We start from the raw sequence: 27,494 nt of genomic DNA on the forward strand, positions 1-27,494 counted from the left end.
CGAAGCGCGCGACCGAAAACATGTTCAATTAATTTATTTTAAATTGATTATTGGTATTTAATTGAACACGAGCAAAGCTATTAAATACGGAATAGAAAATAGAAAACGTTTTTATTAACTGTTAACTGTGTCAATTTTAAGATGGCCTACGAATGCGTTCCTTTCCCCGCCCCCGGAAGTTTAATGTAGAGGACTGAAAGGATCCTAAATTTAAAATACTGGAAAGATTGTAAAACAGTAAAAAAGGTAGCACTTGTAATAACCGGAAATTTTGACTTATGGGTGGCTTTTTTGTGATTCTAACCATGCATTTTTAATTTATATTTATGTTAAACATTTATATTAAATTCAATTTACATAGTAATAAAATAGTAACGTCTACAGGTGTGTTTAAAATACGTATTGTGGCAGAACTTCCTTCTAGAACTTTGAATCAAACTTTTAACTTCCAGAAGTAGCGACCCTAAACTGGATGAAGCTCTGTGGTTGGATGGATGCATGGATGGATTGAAAGGTATTTAGCTGTTTGTTTTACATTGCCATGGGACAAACCTCTAACCTCAGCAGGGCCTCTGGTATTTTCAGATACTGTATACTGTTAACTCTGGGTATATTAATTTTAACTGCTAGTGCATGCTCATGCTGTAATATTGTTTGGTCTTTTGTAACAGTGATGCTTAATCACATTAAAAAAGGGGAACATGGGGCTGACTGTATAAAAATAGCACATTTTAGTGGGTCCTCTGAAATGCTGAGTCTGTGTGTAGCAACGCGACAGAGACATCAATATAAATAAATCAAATGTGACGTATGATTAGCATGGAGTTTTTTATACTTTGGATTTTTTTTGCTTTTACAGAAGTTTCAGAAACAGGAAAGAATAAAAACTCAAGAACATTTTTGTTTATGATCACTTTATTTTTGAAAGCAACTAAAAAGTAACTTAGCCCCCTCAAACTAAACTACTTCTGTAGCTAAAGAAAGTTAATGTTCTTTATAGTAGCATAAAAAAATCTCTTTATAACCAGCTATCCTAAACTCTAAACTCCAATAGTCGTATGACCGTGTAATCTCAGTACAGATTAGACAGTAAATAACACAGCACTCTACCACAGTGTGTATCAAAACCCCATATGATTAAAGCTAGACTACTCAGCACACTAAACGAAACACATTAAAATCCTTAACAGTATTAGGAACTAACAACAAACCCCAGGACTACTCCCACTCGGTTTTGTCATTTACATCATTTGTGTTTCCATTATTCTAAGTAAAGTAATGAAATGCCCCGTGGAGCCCCTCACACATTTAGAGACAGCTTTTAGAAAATCACAGCGGACCAGTGAGTGTGCTCTCAGTGAATGCTGTATCTGCTGTTATCTCTGGTCTCAATTGTCTTTATCAGCAGCTTCGGGGCAGGAGAGCTGGAGGCACTTTGGTAGCCATTAGTGCTTTTAGTACTTGAAGAGAAACCTGAAGAAAAATACAGGAAGATGTGTAAGACAAAATTTCACAAAATACAAATTCTCTGTCGTTATTAATGTAACCTCTCAGTCCAGAGCATCAAGGGCTTAGTCATATAAAAACATTCTGTCACTGTCCCCGTGTCTCTCTGGCTGGCTCACGCTGGCTACAGGTTTTGTTGTTGTTTTTTGTTTTTGTTTTCTTTGTCTCTCCTCCTCCTCTCTGCCTGGGTGGAGCTCGTTACGGGCTCTCGCTCTTGGCCCACGCACCTGTGTGATTGTCTCCACCTGCTGCTGATCTGGCTGATTTCCCCGGCTGCTATTTAAGGCAGTGGCACAGAGCAGCTCACCGCTGGAACGTTGAACCTCCTGAGTTTGTGCTCTTGGCATTGTCAAAAGAATCCTCTATGTGAATTTTGCTGTGGAACTAACGTTGAATTCTGTGTGTAGATATCCCTCTTCTGGACCAAATCACGGGACCTGCCCGGGTGTGGCAGCGTGTGTGGAGTTTCGGAGCGAGTGCGGCTGAAGAGGAGTGCGTGTGTGTGGAGGAGGAAGCGTGTGTGGATCCCCCCCCCTTCTCTCCCCAGAGCCCTGGACCCCCCCCTCTCCCAACTCACTGTACATATATATAGCACTGAGGTGATCCCTGTTGTAAATAAATAATCTCCTTTTGTTCTCAAAGAAAGAACTGTCTGCGCGTGAGTCCGTCCAGTAGCCATGACACATTCATATTCATACACTAAACTGCCTTAGTGTTTGACACTTACTGTAGTTGGAGATGGGCTGGATGTTGAGGATAGACTGTTGTCCAAGTCTGCAGAGGCAAAAGAGAAAAAAAGAAAAGAAAAAGAGGTTATTTATATTTCACTTTTGTGGACTCTTTAACTCTTCTGTTCCATCCTGGGCTGTAACCATGTGGTGTCACATTCCCACCTGTAGAGGGCACTCTACCCTAACATTACCCAAATTCTGTTTCATTTCAGCCTGGTGTAGTTCTCACTGATGTCTCTATTATCGCTCCATGGGGTATGATAGCCCCGTTGACCTTGAATTAGATACGCAGAAGAAAATGGGTGGATGAATAAATCATGATAAATCTCTGGCTTCATCTGGGAAACAAAGAGCTGCAAAATGGCTTATCAGCAAAAAGTATAAAAGTCATGAGCACCACAAATGTTTATCTGGCATTAGCAGAAAGACCTGAACCTTATGGCATTCACACAATAAAGAGAAACAGGAACTAGGAGTTAGCAATACAAAAAACCTTTCCATTGGAATCAGATCCTTGTCTGGTTCCACTGTTTCTAACTATTAATTTAAGATTTAAACTACATTATTATTATTGTGGCACACCGACAAATTAAAAAATGTTATTTATTGCAACATTTTCTTTGCATTCAGAGGTTTTCTGAGGGGAAATTTGGGTGCAGGAACAAAAACAGAGTATATAAAAAATCCAAAAAGAATTTAGCTCCGCTGCTTCATTCACTCATCTACAGCAACGTCACATTTTTGCGAAGCTTTTTAATTTACAAAATTATCATATGAATATTTTTATCCATAATATCAATTTTTAATTTAATCACTCTTAGTCTCAGTGCCGGTATTTCACTACCAATCTCATTCCAGTAAATCAAACATCAAACTAAAATTACCCTAATGATGGTCATAATGGTGAAAGTCAGGCTCCTGTATACACACATCCATGAGTATACATAAATAAAGAAATGGTTTATGAAGTAGTTTACTTTTAGTCAGAGTCAGCAAACATAAGATTATGCAAGTAATATTGTAGATAAGCCCCTCGCAATTTATTCTTATTGGTTTGGAAGGATGTACATTCTGGTGAACTCTCTGCAGTGGTAGAGTCTGAATGGAATAACCATAACCACCTGTCCTCCTCTCCTTCCAGCAGCTTCCTGTAGGTGGCGATCTCAATGTCCAGAGCCAGTTTCAAGTTCATCAGGTCCTGCAGGTGAAGACAGAATCAGTTTCACTTCACGTAATTTCACTTCACGTATGTTCTATGTTTTCTTGTCTATCCTTTGTTTCTACTTATTTTATATTTTCCATCCATGTCTTCTCCTGACTCACCTGATACTCCCGGAGCTGTCGAGCCATATCCTGTTTGGATCTCTGCAGAGCTTCCTCCAGGTCTCTGATCCGAGCTTTGGCTTCTTTCACAGCAAGCTCTCCACGCTCCTCCGCCTCAGCCAGCTGGTTCTCCAGACTGGCACGCTGAAGAGAGGAAGGGAACAAGAGATCATCCATGAAGGACCTGAAGTGCATTTTTCTGAGTTTAATGTTGCTTCTATGTGTACCTGTGCTTTGACCGCTTCTATCTCGCTCTGCAGGCGGCTGATCAGTCGGTTGATCTCGGCGATCTCTCCCTTCACGATGCGGAGCTCGTCCCCAAACTGGCTGGCCTGGACTGACATTTGGTCAAACTGCAAACAGAATAGCTGTGAATGGTACGAGGACCACAAAAGAAAATTATTTTATGTAAAGGAGGGAATCGTGGACGTGCAGTGTTAGCACTGAAGATTATGCCTGGGACCTGTCTGTGTGAAGTTTGCCTGTTTTCCCTCTGCGTGTGTGGGTTCTGTCCAGGTACTTGAAATCACCTCACAGTCCAATGATATGCAATTTTGGTTATCTGGCCACAGGTGTGAATTGTCTCTTTTTTTGTGTTAGCCCGCAATAGACTGATGACCTCTCTGGGTGTACCCCACCTTTCCACCTTGAATTGGATACATCGATGGATGGACTACAGACTGCTCTAAACACTTAGTTTCAGACTATTTTCAACCATCGGTTCTGCAGGATGTCAGTGAGCAAATGCTCCTGATGTTTTCATCTCAGACACAGAAGCTTTGTGTGGGGCAGCCAGTCAGGAGAAAATTGTCTTAAAGGGAGAAGAGCTAAAACAGTTACTTTGAATCCTGCAAAAGCTACTCTTGTAAAGTTCAAAATCTAGAACTAGAGCGTAACAGGACACATGTTTATGCAGGGGAACTCTTACAACCGCTTAAATAAGTGACTGTAAAAAGTTTGTGTTGTTAGCGTCGCTCCTTTGGTCCAGGGCTCATCTTGTTTTCTCTCCTTTACCTTATTCTTGTACCAGGCCTCTGCTTCCTCTCGACTGCGGGCTGCAATCTCCTCATACTGAGATTTGACCTCAGCTACAATCTGCTCCATGTTCAGACTGCGGCTGTTGTCCATCTGCACCACAACTGAGGTATCTTTAATGCTCGCCTGCAGCTCACGCAGCTCCTGGTCAAGTTGAGGGAAATCAAAGGGAAGCAGTCAATGACAGTATAAAAACCCGCAAGATCAACTATTGTCTCATGCATCTTCCTGCACTTGTGGCAGGAGGAAGATTGTGCAAGGAAGATTGTGCAAATACAGAAATACGCGAAGCATGAGGACCTTTGTTTACCTCCTCATACACGTTACGCAGGAAGTTTATTTCATCAGTCAAAGCTCCGACCTTATCCTCCAGATCAGCCTTGACCAAATAGGCTGAATCTACATCCTAAAAACACACAGGGAAACAAACAACTGATTAGAAGACACTGATTTTTGTGTTCAAAAATCGTCTGCACTTGGAGGAAATACTCCTGTTTGAGTCATCAGGAAGAACAATGAGCAGGATTTTGTTTATTCAGATTAAGAAAACTGGTGTGCAGACACCAAAATAACATATTTGACTTCTTTTAAAGAGCAATTTGAGACCCAAAGTTGGAGCCAGAGAAGTTTGGAAACTTATAGTATGCAGTCAGAAATCTTTGCTGAGATTACTGTAATGTCTAAGAAATGACACAAGATGCTGCTCGCACAGCTTCACGGGAAAGTTGCAAAATTATTCATGGATTCTGCATGTGAGAATACAGGGGAGAAAATCTGGACAATGAAAAAGGACAATAGAGGGGCTTGTATTACTCGCCACACCTGTATGAATAAACATGAATGGATGTGTCTATATGCCAACCTTTTTTAAGATAACAAAGTCGTTCTCCAGGTTGTTTCTCTTGTTAATTTCATCTTCATATCTGTGACAGGGAGAGAACGGGGTATTTTATTACAATAAAACATACACCTGTGTATGTCTGTGTAGGTTCTCAGCCATGCAGGTCATACACCTGGGTAGTTGAAAACTCTAAAGTGTCATTTTTTACTTGTGCTTGTAGTCCTCTACCAGACCCTGCATGTTTCTCAGCTCCCCATCCAGCTTAGTCTTGTCATTGTTGACCAGGTCCATCTGGCGCCTCAGACCTGCCATGTAGGCCTCAAACAGGGGTTCCACATTAGATCGGCTGACCCCCTGACCCTGCAGCAGCTCCAGTTTTGTCTCAAGCATCTTATTCTGCTGCTCCAGATACCGTACCTGGTGAGGGAAGAGGACACAGATCATTTAGGATTTTCTAAACACACAATGAAGGTTTGTCAGAATCACTTTTCGTTTCTGATCATCAGGATTGAAGGAACAGCTAGAAAACAATAGTGACTCTATTATAAGATGTTTATCAACATAACAACTCTTGGAAAGTCTAGAGCTATGTCATTTGGGACGATACAGTCAGGTCTTCCAGTGGGCATCTTATTAGTGGAGCTTTCATTATTCCAACACGGGCACCAGCTATCCCCCCTCTCATTACAGTCTCTGAACTGGACCTACACTATGTCTGTGCCATTGATTCCTTTTGGTTAAATAGACCATTAGCACTCCACCCTCTCGACCAGTTTGGGTCATCCCCCCCCCCCCCAAACAAAAAACAAAACAGCATGGCAGCAGCCAACAGTCCAGAAAACATTGGTTGCTTCTCCTCCAAAATCCAACTTTTAGTGTATGTCTGCGAAGGTTCACAGTCATCCAGGTCATCGTAGTCTAAGGAGCTTGGAAAGAAAAGCGTCTGGACTTCTTTAAGTTGCTTGAAGATGCTTCACCTCTCATCCGAGAAGCTTCTTCAGTTTTAGGGTCACATGGTGGAGCGTCCCAGATTTAAACCCCGTGGGAGTAACCCCCCAAAGAGGGACAAAAGGACCCCCTGATGATCCTCTACCTAATCACATGAGCCAAGGTGTGAAAACAGGTGTGGGTCACAATCAGCCAGGGTTTCGGGTGAGCTCATTGTGAAACCTGTGAAAACCACTGTGAAACCTAGCCCCACCCCCACTCACATGATAGGGTGGGGCTAGGTTTCACTCCTTCAAGCTCCTTAGACAACTTTTAGTCTAGTTAATTTTGGTGCATTGGCCAAGCTACAACTGCTACAACTTCTATGTTCATACGTAAGCCACCTTTCTTCATAGATAGCAGAACTCTGCACTGATCATTCTGCGGAATGAATTAAGGCACTATTACCCCCAGTGTTTCTTAACATTTGGAAAATGGCTATTACAGCACAGAGGTGGATTGTATGGGTCATTGCTCTTTTGTAATGTATTGCCTCCCTGCTGTATTACGACACTGTTGTTGTTGCTGACAGTTAATTCTCAACCTTGTTTTTCACAATCTTCAGGAAAATGCTTTCAGTTAATAAATAGAGTTATTGCTTTTTTCTTAAATAATTTCTGCTTCTACATTGAATCTCTTTAGATTTTCAACTAACTGCTTATTGTTATTAAAAAAAATAACCAGCAGTTTAACCAATAAAGACTGCAATCATCAGCAGCAGCTCCAGAATAATGCACAGAGGAATGCCATCACTCCAGCAGATAACCAGCTCGAGCTCAGTGTCAACACCTGAATATATTCCAGCCCTGTACTTGCCCGGCTCGTGTTTCCTGCCTGCAGCCAGGTACATCCAGCGCCTATTATACCTTCCAACACAAAGCCTGTGTTCTGTTCATGACAGAATAACCTCCCTCTGAGACACAACCATACCGTGTCTAGCCTGATCTATCAGGTTACAGATTGAACTCAATGGGACGGAAATGGGACAGATAGCTTGAATATCCAGCATCCCAGTGCCATACACTCATGCAGTAAATGACCATTTAATCCCAGATGTTTAACTCCAACTTTGATGTTCACTGACGTGCAGCTTTAACTGGAGTCATCGTCTTACAACAAGTGAAACGTTGTCTTCCTGATGCATTTCACTAATTACTTCTCTGCATGAAAGAAGCAGCTCGCTAATGTTTAATTTAAAGAGTTCCTCCCAAGTAGGATTGGATTATAGTCGTAACTGCAAGGTCAGTTTATTTATCAATTCACTCAACTTTGCATTTTAGTAATTGTCATAATCAGTAAGGGGGTCATTTTTAGGCCTCCAGATTTTAATCCCAGGTTAAGCAGAAATCCAATCTTGGATAAATGAACAAAGAGGGGGAAAACTGGGCTAGACATTTTTTAAAAGCCAGGTTGACTCTCATGAGTTTCTGCATCTGAAGGTCTCTAAGGACAAGGACTCTTTGTGTGGGGGAAGTCACATAAGCCATCTCATTTACGGAGACAAATGGACAGTGTTTCCAAATGTTTTCTATGAACATTCACAATATTTTGTCTTATTCGGTAAATAGACTGTCTGGTTTTATTTTACAGCTCTGCAGAGCTGCACACACAAAATATCAAATAAACCCCAAAAGCATTTAAAATGAAGATGTTTTGGTGATCTTTTAGTTTTTTAGCTACAATTTATACACTTTTAGCTGCTTCAAGAGATATTAAATCATTACCTTAGCATTGTTATTGATGTCATTGTTATTGATGTCTTCAATGAACTGAGTAAAAATTCTTATTATTAATATGTTTTATTTACTAATTGAATTTTCACAAAAATATTTGCATATTTTTTGGCATAAAGTTCTGCGTACATTTCTTTAAATGTGCACAAAAGTAATAGAGGTACAGGACATCAGAGAATATCAAAGATCTTTAACAAACTTTCTGATAAACATTATCTTTGGGAAACTATGTCAGCATTCTCATAGCTTAAAAAAACAGGAGGTTTAATTTGCACATTTGGACAAACGGGCTTCCGTCCAGCTCAGCTCTCTGTTTCTGTATACCTGAAGTGAATCTCCGCTGATGTGAGAAGCCAACAAAGCCTCTATTGTGAAAGTGTTACCTGCTCCGTGAGAAAGCAGAGATGTTCCCTAAGTAGGGTATCGATGTCCAGTGTTATCTCAGGGCCGATTGCTCCTTCGGTGGGAAATGTGTGCAGACTGTGTCCTTCAGGAACTTCAACAAGGCATCTTCTCATTCACATTTACTCCCCTATTTGCTTTTTCATAACACTTAGAATACCTTCAATTAGCCAACAAGGCTGCAGCTTTTTCATAACATGTCTAATAAATCCACAGAATCATAAATGCACAATCTTGATATCCTGGGCATGTCGAAGTTCATCTGCATTGTTCATAAACAAGAGGTTTAAAAATAGCTGCAATAGCCACGATGATGCAACTTTAAAACACCCTTTGATTCAGGGGGGTTGAAATGTCCCAATTTTCACTGGTACTATCTGGCTATTCAACTAAGGACAATAATGTTTTATTTTTCATCCCAAAATACCCCGTCTTGGGTGGGGATGGAAGCAAATTCTCTTAAAATGCCATTAAATTTGTATTTATACTCTGCACAGCCAAAACAGTTAAAGAAAGAAACAAATAATCCTATAGTCCAAAATATGATTGAAGTTTGGTTTACAATAAAAGAAATGATGAATATTAAGAATAATCTCTCTCAGTTTAGTCCTATTTGGGGAAATGCCTTATTTGTACCAGGAAACCTGGACGTAGGGTTCCAGGGTTGGGCAGAAAAAGGTGTTAAGAAAGTGGGTGATCTTTTTTGTGATGGAGTAATGGTTTCATTTGAGGATTTAGTTTCTAAATTTCAAATTCCCCAAAAACACTTTTTTTAAGTATTTACAAATTAGAAGCTTCATTTCTTCCATGCAAAATCAGTCTCTCAACATTCCCCAGTTAAGTAAGTTAGAGGAGTTAATGGTGAAAAAAGGTGGTAATAAAGGTTTAATTTCAACATTCTACAACTGGATTGTATCTGCCTCTCTAGAAACATCAGTTTCTAAGTTGGTAGCTTGGAGAAAGGACCTAAATATCAATATTTCTGAGGAGACATGGAAGTTAATTTGCTTAAAATCACAAAAACTATCGATTAATAGTAACTTAAAGTTATTACAATACAATTGGATCATGCAATTATATATAACACCGGTGAAATTGAACAAATATAATAATAGAATTCCAGATACATGTTTTAAATGTGGAGAAGCCCGTGGAACATTCTTTCACTGTATATGGGAATGCAGAATTGTCCGTGCATTTTGGCAGGAGGTGATGAACAAAATAAACCAAATTTTGAATAAAAGGATTGTTTTAGATGTAGAAATGTTGTTATTACATGTGTATTCTAAAAATCTTAAACTAAGAACCCATCAAATTGTATTTATGGATTATTGTATATTACAGGCAAAACGTATGATTGCATTAAATTGGAAAAAATTAGATCCTCCTGCTATTGGTGCTTGGATAAATTCTTTGGCACAGTGTATGGCAATGGAAAGGATAACGTATTTTCTAAAAGACAAGTTAACATATTTCGATGAAATTTGGAAGCCATTTAAAAACTTTATAAAAGAAGTAAACATCGGACAACTCCTGCAGGAATGTGGATGAGGAGAAAATGGTTTAGTATATGCTATCTATTTTTTTTTTATTGTTCATGTCTTGAAGTTGTATAAATACCACATATTGTACAAATGTATATATATTCTATGTGCTTTTTTTTTTTTCTTTTTTTTCTTTTTTTTGTTTGATGTAGGTTTGGTAGAGAGCAGGGTGGGAGGTGAGGGTGGGGGAAAGGGTTTCTATTACTGCAGCATATTACGGGGAAAACAAACCTTTGTATGCTGTTGCAAAAAGCAATAAAAATATTGAAAGAAAACAGCTTTTCCACAAATGTATTTTTTTTTTAAAATGTGTAAGTGATTACTGCTGCCAGCCCAATAATGTTTAACCATCTCCTATAAATGTTCAGTCAGAGACTGATCTGACTTTAGATTGAACACAATAAATAAAAAAAGGCTTAAAAAAATTCTAATACTACAAATGAATGGAAATAAATGCACAATATTGATGGTGAGAAAAGGGATGAGTCACAAATACACAATATGAAAAATAAATGTCATTTAAAAACTTGAATGAAATGTAAAATTTTAAAATATACACAACTAATGTGGAACCTGGCTGAACACTTTATACCTTTATAACAGTTCTTTGAGCTGGAAAGTGTTATGTTCCTCTGCTGCATGAAAAACAAGCGTAAACTGAACTTGGTGTAGATAATTAGTTTGAAATTGTAAGAAAACAGCAGCTTAATTTCCTTTTACATTGATTCAGTTTTTCATTCGAACTGAAGAAGTTACAGCTGAAGCTGCTCGAGCTTTTTAGTACCTGTAGTAGTACCACTCTGAAGTAATCTAAACCTAAAGATGCATTTTTTCATTTTTGTGTGATGTTTAGATAAGAGGAATGATAAAGCTTTGAAAACTATAATGTATATTTTACTCATAAACTATCAAAATACTTAGTAATAATTTCTGAACCAGCCTCAGCAGTGGTCCCTTTACCTTATCTATGAAGGTTGCAAAGCGGTTGTTGAGACTCTTGATCTGCTCCTTCTCGTGGGCTCGACTCATGGACAGGTTTGGATCGATCTCCAGGTTGAGAGGAGCCAGCAGGCTCTTGTTGACGGACAGGGATGCCAGCGGAGCCCCCAGGCCGTGGTGATGCCCGTTGGTGCCCGCATACAGAGAACTGCTGCTGAGGGAGATGCCACTGAAACCTCCCTGAACCGGACCGAAACCACTCAGCCTCCTCGAGCCGCTGCTGCTCCGAACTGAGTTACTGGAGCTAATTCGCTTGGTACGACTCAGACTCATGATGAAGCGAGATGGAGGATTAGATGAAAAACAGCTGATAAATGATTGGATTGGCAGGAGATGGCAGAGAGAGATGATGAAATTTGAATTGGACTGAGCAGAAAATGGACAACAGAAGCAGAAAGAGAAGTGAAACAGGTGAGTGCAGGATGTCTGCACACAGTAAGGTGTCTCAGGTGTCTCATGACCATTTAAACCTCCTCAGGGTGGAGTCAGAAGAGGAGGGGAGAAGCAGGGACTTAACAGAGCTGTGGTGTAATATATCCAGTGTTTACAATTTTAGGCCAAAAAACTCTTAGTTTACAGCATTTTAACAATCTAAAGTGGAGACTTGGGACAAAGTGTGAACTTCCATTTTTGCTGATGTGATACACTGAAGACCAAATGTCAATCTTCTTGTTTTTGTGTCAGTTTTCCTCCTTTTTTTTTCTCACTTTATTGCCTCGGGAAGGTTAACTGACCTGAGAACATGTTGGTGTTTCTATAGTTTCAGTGGCCCGAACATTGCTAATGTTGTCAGTTGTACGTGTTAAAGTGTTGATGTCTAATGTAGTTTTCTTCTTTGACTTACTACTTCAAATGAAATATATAATTTGGGTCAATTATGAGATTTATTGAAAATAATTTAGACAGCTGTTTGTTCTAGTTTCATAACTGGTGGGAACGTTAACTCGGCTGTTGAAACTGTGGTGTCAGTGGTTTGTCAAGTCACATTTCAGACATAGAAAGAGGTCATCGGTTGGAACATAGAGCAACACTGAAGTACATTGCTGTGTTCTGTGGTCTTCTAAACCTGCTCAGTATAAGCGACACGTGGTGACTTTTACAGAAAGACAAGCAGAAAGGATGGTAGCCTCATGCATCTTGCTGCACCCTGCATGGGCATCTTCACCTTGCTGCGAAACTTCCTGGCTGAGGACCTCTATAACATTATTACATCAGTACTTATTATCAAAGTATATACTATTAGCAGACAGTCAGCAGTGCTGGAGGAATGTTTTTGGAACTGCACCTTTTGTGAAAGCAGAAATACTACATGAAGAAAAAATTCACAGAAAAAGGTTTGTAGTATCTGAAAGTGAAATTAAAATATCAATGGAAAAATTAACGTGGCGAGTTGGCAGAACAACTGGGTAAAGTTTGTATGTTTGGTCAACCAGGTTTTCTCATAGATATTAACCTGAAAATAGTGGAGCCTGGAATTCATTTCCATTCACTTTTTATGTAGTACCAAATCACAAAAACAGGATATTGGAACATAAAAGCCCTGAACCCTTATAAGAAAAGACACCAAAACAATGAAACAATCCTCTGTCAGCAAGCACCTGGTGACAGTGGGAACAAGAAGAAACCTGCAGCAGATCCTGGATCAGGGAGGGCCAACCATTTACTGTGGGCAGCTGAGAGATGAGAAGAAAGAGAAAAGGAAGCACAGGACGACCAGCTGACCTTTTCATATGCCACTCTAACTCCTCTGTGTCACACATTTTGGCCAAAGTGGTTGGTAAGAAAAACCTTATTTGTTAACATGATCACAGAAGTTACATAAGGTTACTTGGATACTTGCTAATGCTAGCTCTGTTTCCACAAATGCCCAGATTTTAACTGATTTCAAAGCAGTGAGGCAGAACCAGCGGCATCTTGTTCAGCCCTCTGGCCTCACAGATAGAATAAATAAAACATCTGTAACAGTTTGTAAGCTAAACATAGCTTATTATGATCTAAGCAGCTAACAGGCTGGAAAAAAATTAAGTCCCATCGATTTTGCTGTTGCTGCTGACTTCCAGGAGGTTGCCCCAACCCCCAACGTTGCCGGCCTTCTGCTTAGTTGCTGGCCAACCCTGTCAGTTTGTCTCTCCAGAGTGATTCAGTCACTGTCACCACGGCTGGTGTCGCATCCTGCCACCTGTGAGGCTTCGTTCACCTCCAGCTTGCCTCCAGAAGGTCACCGTTACTGCTGATGCCAGCCCTCTGTCAAACCATTGTCTCCTCCCACTTCTTCGCCAGTCTCCAGAAGAGTCCTGTTTCTTCTCCCAACGCCAGCCTCCAGAGTTCCTCTATTTCAGTCACTGGCAAGCTGGTTAGCTTCCGGATTACTTGATCTCACTGTTGGCCTCTGCAGGTGAGCATCCTGGATCGATTTTTGAGCCATAAAGCTCAGTCCTTTAGTTAATGCCTTGGGTCCTCCTGTGCCTGCCACACAGATGTACCTGACACTTTCCTGTTGAGCTGATAGGCTCGGTCACTTCTCTGTGGTCACACTGAATAAAACATTAAGTTTATTTTATAAATTTCGTCATGCGATGTTTAAGAAAGGAGGATTGTCAGTGTTAAGCTCATTGGCTAAGGACTTGTGACTGACAAGTTGAGCAGACCTATTTTTTTCTGACAGTATAATCTTGAAATGTCAAAACAAGATTTCAGAAACTTGTGATAGTTACATCTGCTTTTAATGCTGTCTGTGTTTAGCACCATGGTTTCCTGTTAGTTTTTCATCAGGCCAGAGGTGTTTCCACAATGCATCTGTGCAAAACCCCTAAAAAATGTTAGACTCTAAGCTTGACAAGCTCCAGGCTGTGTTGAGAGGATACAGGCATGCTCATGACAAACCCTTAACTCTGCTGCTGGAAACTGTGGTTTAGATTTGGTTTAAGTGTTGCATCACGGCGCTCTGCACCAAAGAACATTTCTTTGTTCTGTTTTTTTTAAACATCCTTCACAGCCACCTTAAATTCATTTGATGTGGCTACATATCTGGTATGCATGAACAGAGAAAACAAGAGAGAACCGTCAACAGCAAAACCTCTACATGCCCACCCCCTTTGACAGCAAAAGTTCTTATTTCCACAGCCTCACTTATCAGAAGACACCAATCAGATTGTGATCTGATTATGATCATGCTGAGTCATTTTGTGGCACAACCACGTGTTTGTTCAGAGTTTCATTTTAAATGCTGCTCTCACCTTTTGTAATGTTTCCAGTTACACCCTTATTAATTTAGCTTTTGTTTCCCATGTTTTGTCCAAAAAGCATGCAAAAACAAAAAACAAAAGACCATTGCAGATTTTTTCTTTTTTACATTGCTTTAAAAGACAAATGAGCTTATTGAACATGTAGATAGTTACACTGATTTTAAAAAATCCCTATAAACATAAAAAATGTCCAAATGTACATATTAATAACAGACTGGTTAAGAACGTTTGACTGCAATTCTTTTGCAATTATTTTGGTAAATGCTACTTTCATGCATCATATATTACTCTATTCCACAGTATTCCAACTTCCTTATGTGTTCTTATTATCTGAAAATTATTTACAAATACCCGACTTCATTTTCACATTTCATAAACAAGAAAGTCTTCGAACCAACAGCCAATAAGATCACTGCCTCATTCCACTTTTCAACATGCAGATTACTTACTGAAATAAATAAGCATTGCTGTTTGTTTATATTGTTGACTGATTCAATGACTTTAAGCGTTTTATCATAACAGAAGCTGCAAGAAACAGCAAGAGGACAAAGAGTCAAACCTAAAGCTTGTATGTGTGGTTTTTCTTACTCATCATCTACTCATCTAGCATTGGGTTTATCAGCATCTCACAAACAGGCTAAAAATGTAAGTTTTTCATTTTGAAAGCCTGGAGAGGCATTTAAACAAAAAACACTCAATAGATGCAGGAGGAAAAAAATGTCACAAGCGCCTCATAACATGCTCTTTCCAGGTAGCACAACCACAGGCGTTGTATTTACTGAAACATTGGTATGGTCTGTGATACCTCACAGTTTGACTGACCGCACAGGCTCATCATAGCGATCCTTTTAAAGGTTGCACTCATGCAGAAACGATATAAGTAAGAAGTCAAGGGCAAGCAGATGAAAACCACAGTCTGAATATAAGGGTCTGACTCAACACCTCAAAGACGACAGGCTGAAAAGATGATGCATGCTGTGCACGATCTTATGTTTGTCTATCTTCTAACATGTCTTGGACAAAATGGTAAGATTGCAAAATGTAATTACTTATCTATTGAAAAAATCCCACATTAACTTTTTTCCTCTCACTCTTGCAGGGCATGGAAGTGAAATCATAAATGGCAAAAATGTCCCACAGAACTCAATGCAGTATATGGCCTCTGTGCAGATCGATGGAAAACACGAATGTGGAGGATTTCTTGTCAGTGAAGACTTTGTGCTCACGGCTGCACATTGTTACAAAAAGTAAGTGAACAAGCTGTGTACTTTTATTTGTTTTCTCAAAACCCCAGCTAACACCTACTTAATATTCACTCGCTCAGTTCTCCTATGGAGGTTGTAATTGGAACCCACAATCTGAAGAAGGTTAATAACAACAAAATGAGATACAGTGTAAAGACATGCAAGCACCCACGATATGACAAAGCTGAGTCTGGTAATGACATCATGCTCCTCAAAGTAAGTAAATATCTTTGAATGTGAATCATTACAGTCACAATCAAAAACAGATCAACTGCATCACTGCTTTCAACAACTCCACTTCGTACTTCACCAAAGACTTGATATAAGATCAGAAATGTACAGAGTTGGTTTCTATCAGTCCTTTTATTTTTTTCCTTTTTTGCTTCTTCTAGCTCTCGAGGAAACTTCAACTGGACAAGAAAGTGAAACCGATACAACTGGCAAGGAAGGAGATTAAAGCAAAAGACAATGTAAAGTGTCAGGTGGCTGGATGGGGTTTCACAGAAACCAATGGCAAAGCTGTTGATGTGCTGAGATGGGTAGATGTGCCTCTTATTGACCTTAATGTCTGTAAGAGAAAACTGAAAGCCAAAGTTACTCTTCCAAAAGGTGTTGTGTGTGCAGGAGGATCTGACACAAAGAATGGATTCTGCCAGGTATGTCCTCAGTTCTTTTGAAGAAAGTATCACTTCACTTCTAGTATTAAATAAAAGATAAATAAAACAAGCTTCTTCTCCCTTACAGGGTGATTCTGGTGGCCCTCTGGTGTGCAATGGAACAGCAGTCGGTGTTGTGTCTTTCAACATAAATGGAAACTGTAAATACCCAAATTGGCCCAACGTCTATACAGATATATCAAAGCACCTTTCCTGGATCAAAAACATTCTGAATAAAAAGCAATGCTAAGTATACACTGTAACAATGTGCAATCTGCAATATCTGGCATTATAATACTGTATGTGAACTGCAGGATAAATGTAAAATAGCTTCAGATATCTCTCCTGTATTGCAAAGATATTCCTGCTTGCTCTTAAATTAGAAGTAAAAAATATTGAAGCTACTTTCAAATCATGTGTCATTTTTTCAGTTAGTTTGGTTTCACTGATGTTTTTTAGTGATAAAAAACCCAACTTGTTTTTGTAGCACATTCATATCTGATGTTTGGTTTGCACAGAAATGTCCTGTGAGCCGGTGCTGCAGTGGTTAACATAGTCATGTCACCGTGAGAATCTTCTGGGGCTTTTCTGTGCTAAGTTTTATTTCACCTACTTTTAATTTTAAGACATGCACGTCGAGTAATTTGTGACTGTAAACTGGCCACTCTCATGTGGCTTGTGGTCTCCCTGTTTTACCTCTGTGAGAGACTTTTCACTGGTTACCAGTGCATCATTCAATTCAGTTCAATTAAATTTTATTCACACAGCACCAAATTACAACAACAGTTGCCTCAAGACCCTTTATATTGTAAGTTACAGACCCTACACCACAGAAACACATCATGTTTTGATGCACTGGCAGCCTGTTGAGGGTGTACCTCTGCCTCTCACACAATATTATGTGAGAAATGCTCCAGGCTGCTGAAACCCTGCTTGCATACGCAGTAAAGAAAATGGATGGATGGACTGATCCTGTTAGACCAAAAGTCTCTTTTTCATGTGTGGTGGACAGAATATGACAAATGTCTGTTAAATCCTTGGGCGTTTAATGTTTTAAATTAAGAAAAAAAAAATAGTAAAACATTCATTTCACTGTGACTGTGAGAACACTGGAAACTGTGGTTCCTGTGGTTTAACTATAGCCAGAGAGAGAGATCCAAAAAAGTTCAGAAAATAAACAGTTCTTTTTAAAAAGCTTTGATCAAAAATAGTTTAGTTTTATATTTTCAATTTCAAATCTGATATAGTATTTGTCAAAAATGAGCGATACCACAAAATCCATCAGATATGACAAATGTAACTCCGGGTTACAGCAATGAGAGCCTTGTGTTGGTGGCAGAGCAACACTAATACATGGTGGGTTTAAAATAATAGAGAGGCATTCACCTGTATAAATTAGCTTTAAATTTGCTATATGATTTCAAATGAGTTCAGAATAGCATGCTGATGAATCAAAGGTGGGACCAGAAAACTGGCCACAGTTATCTAATGTGTGTCTAACCTGTCTAGTCTAGTTTTAACTTTTAGAGCTCTGCATGGAGAAGAAGCAGCTTACATCGAAGAACCTTTACATCCATCTGACCACAGCAGGTCCCTGAGGTCATGTAATCAGGGCCTGCTGGCTGAAAACTAAAGGAGACAGAGACTCTGGAAGTCTCTGTCTCTGCGCCTGAGATCTGTGAAATTGGTGGTCTCTTTCAAAAAGCAGCTAAAAACGCCTCTTTTAAAACTTGCTTTTAGTAACTATTTGTTTGAACGATTTGCTTGTTGAAGAGCTACCGGGCTAACGCGTTGACGCCGTGCAGCCCCACGCACCGGGCGATCCGCAGTAACTCGCTAACGGAGATTTGCCGCGTTAATGCGGTTATGGCGTTAACGTAATTTAACGAGATTAACACTGCCAGCACTAGTTTGAATGTTTTAACATTTTGGTTGTGAAGCATTTGTGATATTTATCTTGATAGGTGCTACTTAAATAAAAATTTTACTTTACTTTGAATGTCTCACCCACCTAGTTTATCACCTACATCTGTTCTAATTTATCTGTGCCTCAGTGCATCCACAGTGGTTGTGAGGGGTAAAAGCAAAACTTTATTCACACTGACTTAAAAGAAACAGCTTTCATTTAACAGTTCTACTAGACAGGCAGCAATTAGCAGTGCAATAGATAACAGCAGTCAAGTCATCAATCTCTTTTCTTTCTTTCTTTCTTTTGTTTTTTTTTAATTTTCTCCTATACAGAATTTATGAAGCACTAGTAACGGGAATGTATCTGTTATCTTTATGACCAGTTTTATTACAAACTTGAAAGTGCTGATCACAAAGCTGATGATTTATCAGTTTAAAACACTCATCAACTTGAGGCTGTATGTGTAAATGTGTATGTGAGAATCTTCATCTTCTTCTTTGTTAAGAAGCTAATATGAGTAAAAATCACAGATTACAAGTTAAAGACAAAGTTACTGCATTGCATCCTACAATTTTCTAAAATATTTGGTAACTATGACCAATTTGACTTTCACCTTACATTCATTTGATTTATCTAAATATTATCTATCAGCAAAGAAAAGTAGATATTACTATCTGCATATAGACTAAAGAAATGCACTAGAGAATGTGGTCACAGACCCTAGCACAGAAAGATAGACAAACCAGGAAGAGATTAAGAGTCAAGCAAATATCAATATATCTAGGATGTGGTGATCTGGTGATAAGGCTGACGGATGTTGCTGCTTGTGGTCTACGAACGATGACTAAATTTAACAGGAAAACAATCTGACATCGCTTCTGAAAATTAGCGAAAGTCTGAAATTCAAACCACAGTAAGTTAAAATTACGTGTAACTTATTTTATATAATACTCAGCATAAAATTAATAGCTATTGAGCAAGCAAACTGTTTAAACTACATTAAACTCACAGTGGTATGTTGCATCATATGAATGTGTTGCCCTAGCATGCCTTTAGCACTCAAAAGTAAAATGATAGGTGGGGAAATGGACACAGAAAACAAAATATGGTTATATAGTATCATATTATATAGCATCAGTGCAGAACAACTGTGATCATTATTGTGGAAGATTTGTGGAGTGAAAGTTAAGTAATCATGAGAAATCAGTTTTGAAATGGTTTTTTTTAACCATTTTAACCATTAGAGAAAAAATTACTCATAATCATCACACAGATGTAACATTATTTACAGCGAATAGCAGTACCATTATTTATTTTATTTAGTCTTTTTTGATCTTTCTGAGTAAACTTCAGTAATTACTTTCTCTTTACTTTCTTTTAGACCCCATTCCTACAAGACTGCTCAAAGGAGTCCTGCCATTAATTAATGCTTTAGTCTTGATCAACCTATCTCTAATAATCGGCTATGTACCACAGGCCTTCAAGCTTAGCATACAATTTTACTGCTATGCAGATGACACCCAACTTTATCTACGCATGAAGCCAGGTAACGCACACCAATTGGTTAAACTGCAGAAATGTCTTAAATATATAACAGCCTGGATGACCTCTAATTTTCTGCTTTTAAATTCAGATAAAACTGAGGTTATTGTAATCGTCTCTAAAAATCTTAGAAATATGGTATCTAACCAGATTCTTACTCTGGATGACATTTCTGACGAGGATATGTCCTTCGATGCACATATTAAAGAAATATGCTTTTTTCCATTTGCGTAACATCTCTAAAGTTAGAAATATCCTGTCTCAGAGTGACGCTGAAAAACTAGTTCATGCATTTATTACTTCTAGGCTGGACTACTGTAATTCATTATTATCAGGATGTCCTAAAAACTCGCTGAAAAGTCTTCAGTTAATCCAAAATGCTGCAGCAAGAGTCCTGACAGGGACTAGAAAGAGAGAGCAGATTTCTCCTGTTTTGGCTTCCCTTCATTGGCTTCCTGTTAAATCCAGAATTGAATTCAAAATCCTGCTCCTCACATACAAGGTCTTAAATAATCAGGCCCCATCTTATCTTAATGACCTTGTAGTACCATATCACCCTATTAGAGCACTTCGCTCTCAACCTGCGGGCTTACTTGTTGTTCTTAAAGTATTTAAGAACAACAAGTTCTTCAATGGGAGGAAGTCTTCAACTTTCAGGCCCCTCTTCTATGGAACCAGTTCAATTCAATTATATTTTATTTAAACAGCAACAAGTCACATCAACAGTCATCTCAAGGCACTTTATATTGTAAGGTAGACCCTACAATAATAACCAGCTTCCAATTTGTATTCAGACAGACACAGACAGACTCTACTTTTAAGATTAGGCTTCAAACTTTCCTTTTTGCTAAAGCATATAGTTAGGGCTGGATCAGGTGACCCTGAATCCTCCTTTAGTTATGCTGCAATAGGTGTAGGCTGCTGGGGGATTCCCATGATGCACTGAGTTTTTCTTCTTCAGTCACCTTTCTCACTCACTATATGTTTAAACACCATTTTGCATTGAATCATCACTTGTTATTAATCTCTGGCTCTCTTCCACGGCTGGTCTTTGTCATGTCTTCCTCCCCTCACACCAGCCAGTCATTGAGGATAGCTGGCCCTCCCTGAGTCTGGTTCTGCTGGAGGTTTGTTACTGTTAAAAGGGAGTTTTTCCTTCCAATCGTCGCCAAAGTGCTTGCTCATATGGAGTCCCATGATTGTTGGGTTTTTCTATATATATATTATTGTAGGGTCTACCTTACAATATAAAGTGCTTCGAGGCAACCTCAATTCTCAGAAATTCTACAAATTGCAATTCTGGCGCTTAAACTCAAAAGAGAAACACATTTTCTCTTTAATTTGAGACTCTTTTGTCATCAACAATTTTTTATTTCATTTTAAACTTCCATAACAGAACTGAAAAATGAATACATAATTTAAAAAACAAACAAACAAACAAAAACAAAACAACAACAAAAAAAAACAATTTGAGACTCTTAACTTTTATTTTGTTGGATTAGGGAAGTCAGTCTGCTGTACAGTGGGATGCAAAAGTTTGGGCAACCTTGTTAATAGTCATTATTTCCCTGTATAAATCGTTGGTTGTTACAATAAAAAATGTCAGTTCACTCGCTCGGCCCACGTCCTCATTTAAGTTTGACAGCGTTTTAGTAGGTAAAAGTGAATGCTTTGACGTGAATTGAGCTGCGGTTTGGGGAAGGCCTCGAAGGGGACTGGTGATGGTCCCGGGCCTGGCAGAGCCCCATGTACTAAATAGAAGTGAAGAAGTTGAAAAATGGAGAAGAAGGAGGGAGGGAGGGTGGGGCACATAAACGAGAATGATCAGCTTGCAGAACTAGGGGACCCTATATAGATGACAGCCGGAATGAGCGTGTTTGGAGGCGTGGTCCTGCTCCTGAAATTCCGATACATAATCTCCAATTAAATATATCATATAGGAGACACACACAGTGATATTTGAGAAGTGAAATGAAGTTTATTGGATTTACAGAAAGTGTGCAATAATTGTTTAAACAAAATCAGACAGGTGCATAAATTTGGGCACTGTTGTCATTTTATTGATTCCAAAACCTTTAGAACTAATTATTGGAACTCAAATTGGCTTGGTAAGCTCAGTGACCCCTGACCTACATACACAGGTGAATCCAATAATGAGAAAGAGTATTTAAGGGGGTCAATTGTAAGTTTCCCTCCTCTTTTAATATTCTCTGAAGAGTAGCAACATGGGTGTCTCAAAACAACTCTCAAATGACCTGAAGACAAAGATTGTTCACCATCATGGTTTAGGGCAGGGGTGGCCAACCAGTCAGAGACCAAGAGCCACTTTTTTTTTACTGTGTTACCGCAAAGAGCCACATCATACGCATGGGCACACATGAACATCACCCATCCTTTCCTCCCTCTCTCTCTCTCTCACACACACACACAAAAAAAATATACACATCTCTGCTCAGCCAGATTTATTGTAAATGTCACACACCAACATGATAATGACAGAAATGGACTCCTACAGTACTAAAACCACAGGCCAGTCATTTTCAACAATGAACATTGTGTGCACTGTCTCACACACACAAACCCTCAGTTCAACCAAGTCCACAAACAAAAATATAATAATCTACAATAGCATTTTTCTTTTGCAATGCATGTATAGGGCGATCGTGGCTCAAGAGTTGGGAGTTCGCCTTGTAATCGGAAGGTTGCCGGTTCGAGCCCCGGCTTGGACAGTCTCGGTCGTTGTGTCCTTGGGCAAGACACTTTACCCTGTAAAGCGCTTTGGGGTCCTTAGGGACTAGTAAAAGCGCTATATATAAATACAGGCCATTTACCATGTTGTTTAGTGGGACTTCTGGCATTCCTTGCCTTGAACAATCCTCTTCAAATCTGGTTTGTATTCCGTTGTTGCCACTCGAAGCAATTCTTTCACATGAGTGTCAGTCAGAACAGATCGCAGGGTCAGGTTCAGTCTGTCACAGGATGTCGACCAAAAAGGCCAGATCCATAATCCACTTGAGGTCCGAGAGCTCGGGATAGTCCTTGTCCTTCTCTTCCATAAACAGTTTCACGGCATCCAAAAGCTCAAAGAAGCGAGAGAGTACCTGGCCTTTTGACAGCCACTTCACAGTGCAGTGCAGCGGCAGGTCACCTAGAAGCCCTTGGTCCAGCCTGTGGTTAAGCGCATGTGTGCGGATATAGTTGACGATTTCCATCACAGGCTTCATGACGTTATCTAAATTCAATGATTTAGACACGAGTTGCTCCATGTGGATGATGCAGTGGAAATTCCAAAAGTCAGGAATAGTTTGGTCAGCTTTGCACAGCCCCACAAGCCCGTTCACAGATCCCATCATGGCTGGTGCTCCATCCGTGGCTATTGCAGTTAATTTCGTTATGGGCAGATTTGCTTTTTCAAATGCAGCCATCATGGTTTCTTTCACATCTATGCCACGGGTTCTGTCTTTTAATGGCACAATATCCAGGAGTTCTTCTTTGATCACACAATCGTTTGACACAGACCGTGCAAATATTGCCATCTGAGGCTTGTCTCTCATCCAATGCGACACTAAAATACTCACATGCTTGAAGGTCAGAGTGCAACTGTGATTCAATAGCCGTGTTAATGTCCGATATTCTGTGTTCAACAGTGTGGCGGGACAGTTGGACGTCTGATACCATGCGATTTAATTTGTCGTTTTCAGGAGACAAGATTTGAACAACGTCACTGAGGCATTTTTTAACGAACTCCCCTTCATTGTATGGCTTTTTAGCCCGTGCAATGTTCCAAGCCAGCTGATAGGATGCGAGCGTTATGGTCTCTGACCGCTTCATAAATTTTTGGAAAAACTGTGTCTGCTTTTCTGCCTGACTTTTCAAAGTGGCCAACTCGTGCTTGCGAAGTTCAGTCCCTTTTGGAAATTCGTGGTCGATGTTAGCATGGAGTGAGCTGAAGTGGCGCTGAAGATTTGAAGCTTTGAAATGCGCTAATGACGTCTGACATATAAGGCAGAATGGCTTGCCATTGCGTTCAACAAAAAATATAACTCTCCCACTCTGTTAAAAACGTCCTGTGTTCATCTTCATATTTTTTTTTTTGCTGTGCATTTTCCCTGCCATTTTAAGGGCGAACTTGCTCCTACTGGGAAACTTTATGTATTTTCATCTCACACACATGCGCATTTGATGAAAATACCGTATTGAACTCAAGCGAAGCTTAACGCATAAATTTTAAAACAACAACACAAAAAAACCCAAAACACAAACACAAACTTTGATATGAGCGTAAGAGCTGCATGAAACCAGGCAAAGAGCCGCATGCGGCTCGAGAGCCGCGGGTTGGCCACCCCTGGTTTAGGGGAAGGATACAGAAAGGTGTCTCAGAGGTTTAAGCTGTCTGTTTCCACAGTTAGGAACATATTGAGACAATGGAAGACCACAGGCTCAGTTCAAGTTAAGGCTCGAAGTGGCAGACCAAGAAAAATCTCGGATAGACAGAAGCGACGAATGTTGAGAACAGTCAGAGTCAACCCACAGACCAGCACCAAAGACCTACAACATCATCTTGCAGCAGATGGAGTCACTGTGCATCGTTCAACCATTCGGGCGCACTTTACACAAGGAGATGCTGTATGCGTAGAGTGATGCAAAGGAAGTTTTTCTCCGCCCACAGCACAAACAGAGCCGCTAAAGCACATTTGGACAAGCCAGCTTCATTCTGGAATAAGGTGCCGTGGATTGATGAAACTAAAATTGAGTTATTTGGGCATAACAAGGGGCGTTATGCATGGAGGAAAAAGAACACAGTATTCCAAGAAAAACACCTGCTACCTACAGTAAAATATGGTGGTGGTTCCATCATGCTGTGGGGCTGTGTGGCCAGTGCAGAGACTGGGAATCTTGTCAAAGTTGAGGGACACATGGATTCCACTCAGTATCAGCAGATTCTGGAGACCAATGTCCAGGAATCAGTGACAAAGCTAAAGCTGCGCCGGGGCTGGATCTTTCAACAAGACAACGACCCGAAACACTGCTCAAAATCCACTAAGGCATTCATGCAGAGGAACAAGTACAACGTTCTGGAATGGCCATCTCAGTCTCCAGACCTGAATATTATTGAAAATCTGTGGTGTGAGTTAAAGAGAGCTGTCCATGCTCGGAAGTCATCAAACCTGAATGAACTAGAGATGTTTTGTAAAGAGGAATGGTCCAAAATACCTTCAACCACAATCCAGACTCTCATTGGAAGCTACAGGAAGCATTTAGAGGCTGTAATTTCTGCAAAAGGCGGATCTACTAAATATTGATTTCATTTCTTTTTTTGTGGTGCCCAAATTTATGCACCTGCCTGATTTTGTTTAAACAATTATTGCACAGTTTCTGTAAATCCAATAAACTTCATTTCACTTCTCAAATATCACTGTGTGTGTCTCCTATATGATATATTTAACTGACATTTTTTATTGTAACAACCAACGATTTATACAGGGAAATAATGACTTTTAACAAGGTTGCCCAAACTTTTGCATCCCGCTGTAATGAGAAGGCCAAACATCAGAGCAGGAAGGTGAAAGCTGAGAGAAGGATATATCAGCTTTTGAGGTGCCTTTGTATTGTGATATCTAGAAGGGGAAATAAGAACACACACACACACACACACACACACACACACACACACACACACACACACACAAACAAATATATACACTACCAAAAGTCAATAGATTGGACACACCCTCCTATTTAATGGTAACTCTTTATTTACTTTTATTTGCTTTATTTACTATTTATTTACTATTTATATACTTTATTTACTTATTTTGTAGATTCTCATGGAAGGTATCACTATGACTGAACACATATTGAATGATGTAGTAAGCAAAAAAGTGTGATCAGTGAGATGCTTGGCTACAAGTTGAACTGCCACAAGGAGCAGTACCCTCCATGCACGGAGGCAGATTAGCCAACTATTGGAGCTGCAGAAAGGTGCAATGGAGAAGGTGCCTAAGAAGTACAGCAATCTGTCCATACCTGAGGCCTGGAAACTGCAAAGCAAAGACTCACAGCCTTGGCCAGCCGCTTGAAGAGGTAGAGGAGGCAGGAGGAGAATTAACCAGCTGTTCTTCACAGAACCAGCAAAGGTGTACTCTCAGTGGCAAAGGAACAATATGAGAACAGCACCACCAAGGCTGGAGACGGAGCAATACTGGAAGAGCATGTGGGAGAAGGACACAATCCATAACAGCAACGCTTGGTGGCTAGTGGACCCCAGAAGGGACCGGTCACATCCAACTACCGGCCAAAAACTGCCTCAGTACCACATGGAAGCTCCTGTCGGGCATCAAAGCGGCTAAGATAATTAGGCACATGGCTCAATACATGAGCAGGACACAAAAAGGAATTGGCAAGAATACCAGAGGAGCAAAACACCAGCTACTGGTAGGCCAAGCAGTTGCTTGAGACTGCAAGGCTAGGGTGGCCAACCTGTGCACTCCCTGGATTGATTAGAAGAAGGCCTATGACTAGCAGTGCAGGTAGGGTGACCATATTTTGATTTCCAAAAAAGAGGACACTTAGCTCAGTCATGAAGAACTTGCTTAAAGAAACATATTTAAATGATGCCTTCTCTGTGCGGTTAATGAATTGTGAAATAAAATATGTCATATAGGCTTTTACAAGTCAACAAGTGCAAAAAAACCCCAAAACTTAAAAACCTCTGGAATTAAATAATGGTACAGAAATAATGCCTCATCTGCATAAAAAAAAAAAATTACCAGTACTGGGTCGGTATGAAGGCTGGACTGGCACAAAAAATTGACCAGGGCATTTTGACTAGAGACCGTCCCACCAGGTATTATAGGAAAAGCCATAAAGCCTTTGAATGAAAACAAATGCTCTTGTGACAGTGATGTACACTGTCTTATTGGTATATGTATGATTTCTATACATTTTAGATCAGATGAAAACTTTGGTTGTAAGATTCAGATAATCATTTATTAAAGCTAGATATTTTAAATGACAATAAGAAAGAAAAATATTTCTTTGTGCCCCCCTTTCCCTGTTAATGCCCTACCTGGCCCCCTGGCAGAACTTTGCTAGACCCGCCCCTGCACAGTAACCAGCTGTTAGCTACATAGAAAAGGATCCTGGTGTTATTTGTCTCTCAGAAACAGTTCATAACTTCCTTTCAACTCATTCATGCCACCTTAAAGGTAACCCTGTTTCTCCATCACCTGTTCAGCTCTGATGATTCAGTAAGGACATCTCCTGGTTGCATCTTCATGTTTCCCTCTCACCACACATCCAAACCGATATCATATCAATATCAGTAACTTCATAGCACCCACCCAGCTGTATAGAAAGTCCGTCATGCTAGCTAGTACGCAGTACGAGTTAATGTAACTGACTGTAAAATGTCAGCACAACGAAAATAAACTCCACCTAAACTTGGTTTATATCTGACCCAGATAGACTGCAGGTCATAACTTCTTTTTTTTTTTTTTTTTTTTGTGTCTGTCCCATTTGGTTCTTTTAGTCAGAATTGTTGTCTGAAGACCAACAAGGATACCAAATGGATTTATTTTGCCAAATGGATCATCATGGCATTGCCGTATTGGTCCATTTGATCAAACTTTGTTGTTATTATTTATTTTATTTTCAGTTGTTACAGATGGGACAGACATGACTGGGGGATAGGAAAGGGAGAAAGAAAGAGAGGAAGGAAAAGAAAACAGAAGGAAAAGGGACAGTGAGAAAGGGCACTTACAAAGACAAAGAGAAAGAAAAAAAAAAAAATCTCCT

The 27,494-nt window shown here is 39.7% G+C and overlaps 2 protein-coding genes and 1 long non-coding RNA gene across 4 annotated transcripts; 2 read left to right on the forward strand and 1 right to left on the reverse strand.

Moving 5' to 3' along the window:
• The first annotated feature begins 3 nt into the window (after positions 1-3).
• On the forward strand, positions 4-2,157 carry LOC120440136. Of its 2 annotated transcripts, XR_005613001.1 has the most exons (5): positions 4-246; positions 453-514; positions 1,406-1,497; positions 1,637-1,836; positions 1,914-2,157. It is a non-coding gene; the product is annotated as an uncharacterized LOC120440136 (long non-coding RNA). The 2 variants fall into 2 exon arrangements; XR_005613000.1 differs by having other exon boundaries at positions 1,406-1,836.
• Positions 526-11,383, reverse strand: LOC116310444 (keratin, type II cytoskeletal 8-like). The gene is made up of 10 exons (XM_039611869.1): positions 11,063-11,383; positions 5,645-5,853; positions 5,458-5,518; positions 4,906-5,001; positions 4,575-4,739; positions 3,788-3,913; positions 3,561-3,704; positions 3,359-3,435; positions 2,234-2,280; positions 526-1,473 (listed from the first exon to the last, which is right to left on the reverse strand). The coding sequence occupies exons 1-10, from the start codon at positions 11,372-11,374 to the stop codon at positions 1,355-1,357; spliced, it is 1,356 nt and encodes a 451-aa protein (XP_039467803.1). The 5' UTR covers positions 11,375-11,383; the 3' UTR covers positions 526-1,354.
• A 3,779-nt stretch (positions 11,384-15,162) lies between these two features.
• LOC116310445 (mast cell protease 1A-like) lies at positions 15,163-16,642 on the forward strand. Its single transcript, XM_039612514.1, has 5 exons — positions 15,163-15,372; positions 15,446-15,593; positions 15,671-15,806; positions 15,983-16,246; positions 16,335-16,642. Exons 1-5 carry the CDS (start codon positions 15,312-15,314, stop codon positions 16,494-16,496), a joined length of 771 nt encoding a protein of 256 aa, XP_039468448.1. The 5' UTR covers positions 15,163-15,311; the 3' UTR covers positions 16,497-16,642.
• The last annotated feature ends 10,852 nt before the right edge of the window (positions 16,643-27,494 follow it).

The sequence above is a fragment of the Oreochromis aureus genome, linkage group 5 (assembly GCF_013358895.1).
Source record: "Oreochromis aureus strain Israel breed Guangdong linkage group 5, ZZ_aureus, whole genome shotgun sequence".
In the NCBI taxonomy this organism is placed as follows: domain Eukaryota; kingdom Metazoa; phylum Chordata; class Actinopteri; order Cichliformes; family Cichlidae; genus Oreochromis; species Oreochromis aureus.

Excerpts from the sequence above, each read along its gene's own strand:
- LOC116310444 (XM_039611869.1), bottom strand. The coding sequence starts at position 11,374 with ATGAGTCTGAGTCGTACCAAGCGAATTAGCTCCAGTAACTCAGTTCGG. Across the intron at positions 5,519-5,644 it reads GTAGAGGACTACAAGCACAA|ATATGAAGATGAAATTAACA; the intron begins GTAAAAAATGAC and ends TCCCTGTCACAG. Across the intron at positions 1,474-2,233 it reads CCAGCCCATCTCCAACTACA|GTTTCTCTTCAAGTACTAAA; the intron begins GTAAGTGTCAAA and ends ATTTTTCTTCAG.
- LOC116310445 (XM_039612514.1), top strand. The coding sequence starts at position 15,312 with ATGATGCATGCTGTGCACGATCTTATGTTTGTCTATCTTCTAACATGT. Across the intron at positions 15,373-15,445 it reads AACATGTCTTGGACAAAATG|GGCATGGAAGTGAAATCATA; the intron begins GTAAGATTGCAA and ends TCACTCTTGCAG. Across the intron at positions 15,594-15,670 it reads GCTGCACATTGTTACAAAAA|TTCTCCTATGGAGGTTGTAA; the intron begins GTAAGTGAACAA and ends TCACTCGCTCAG.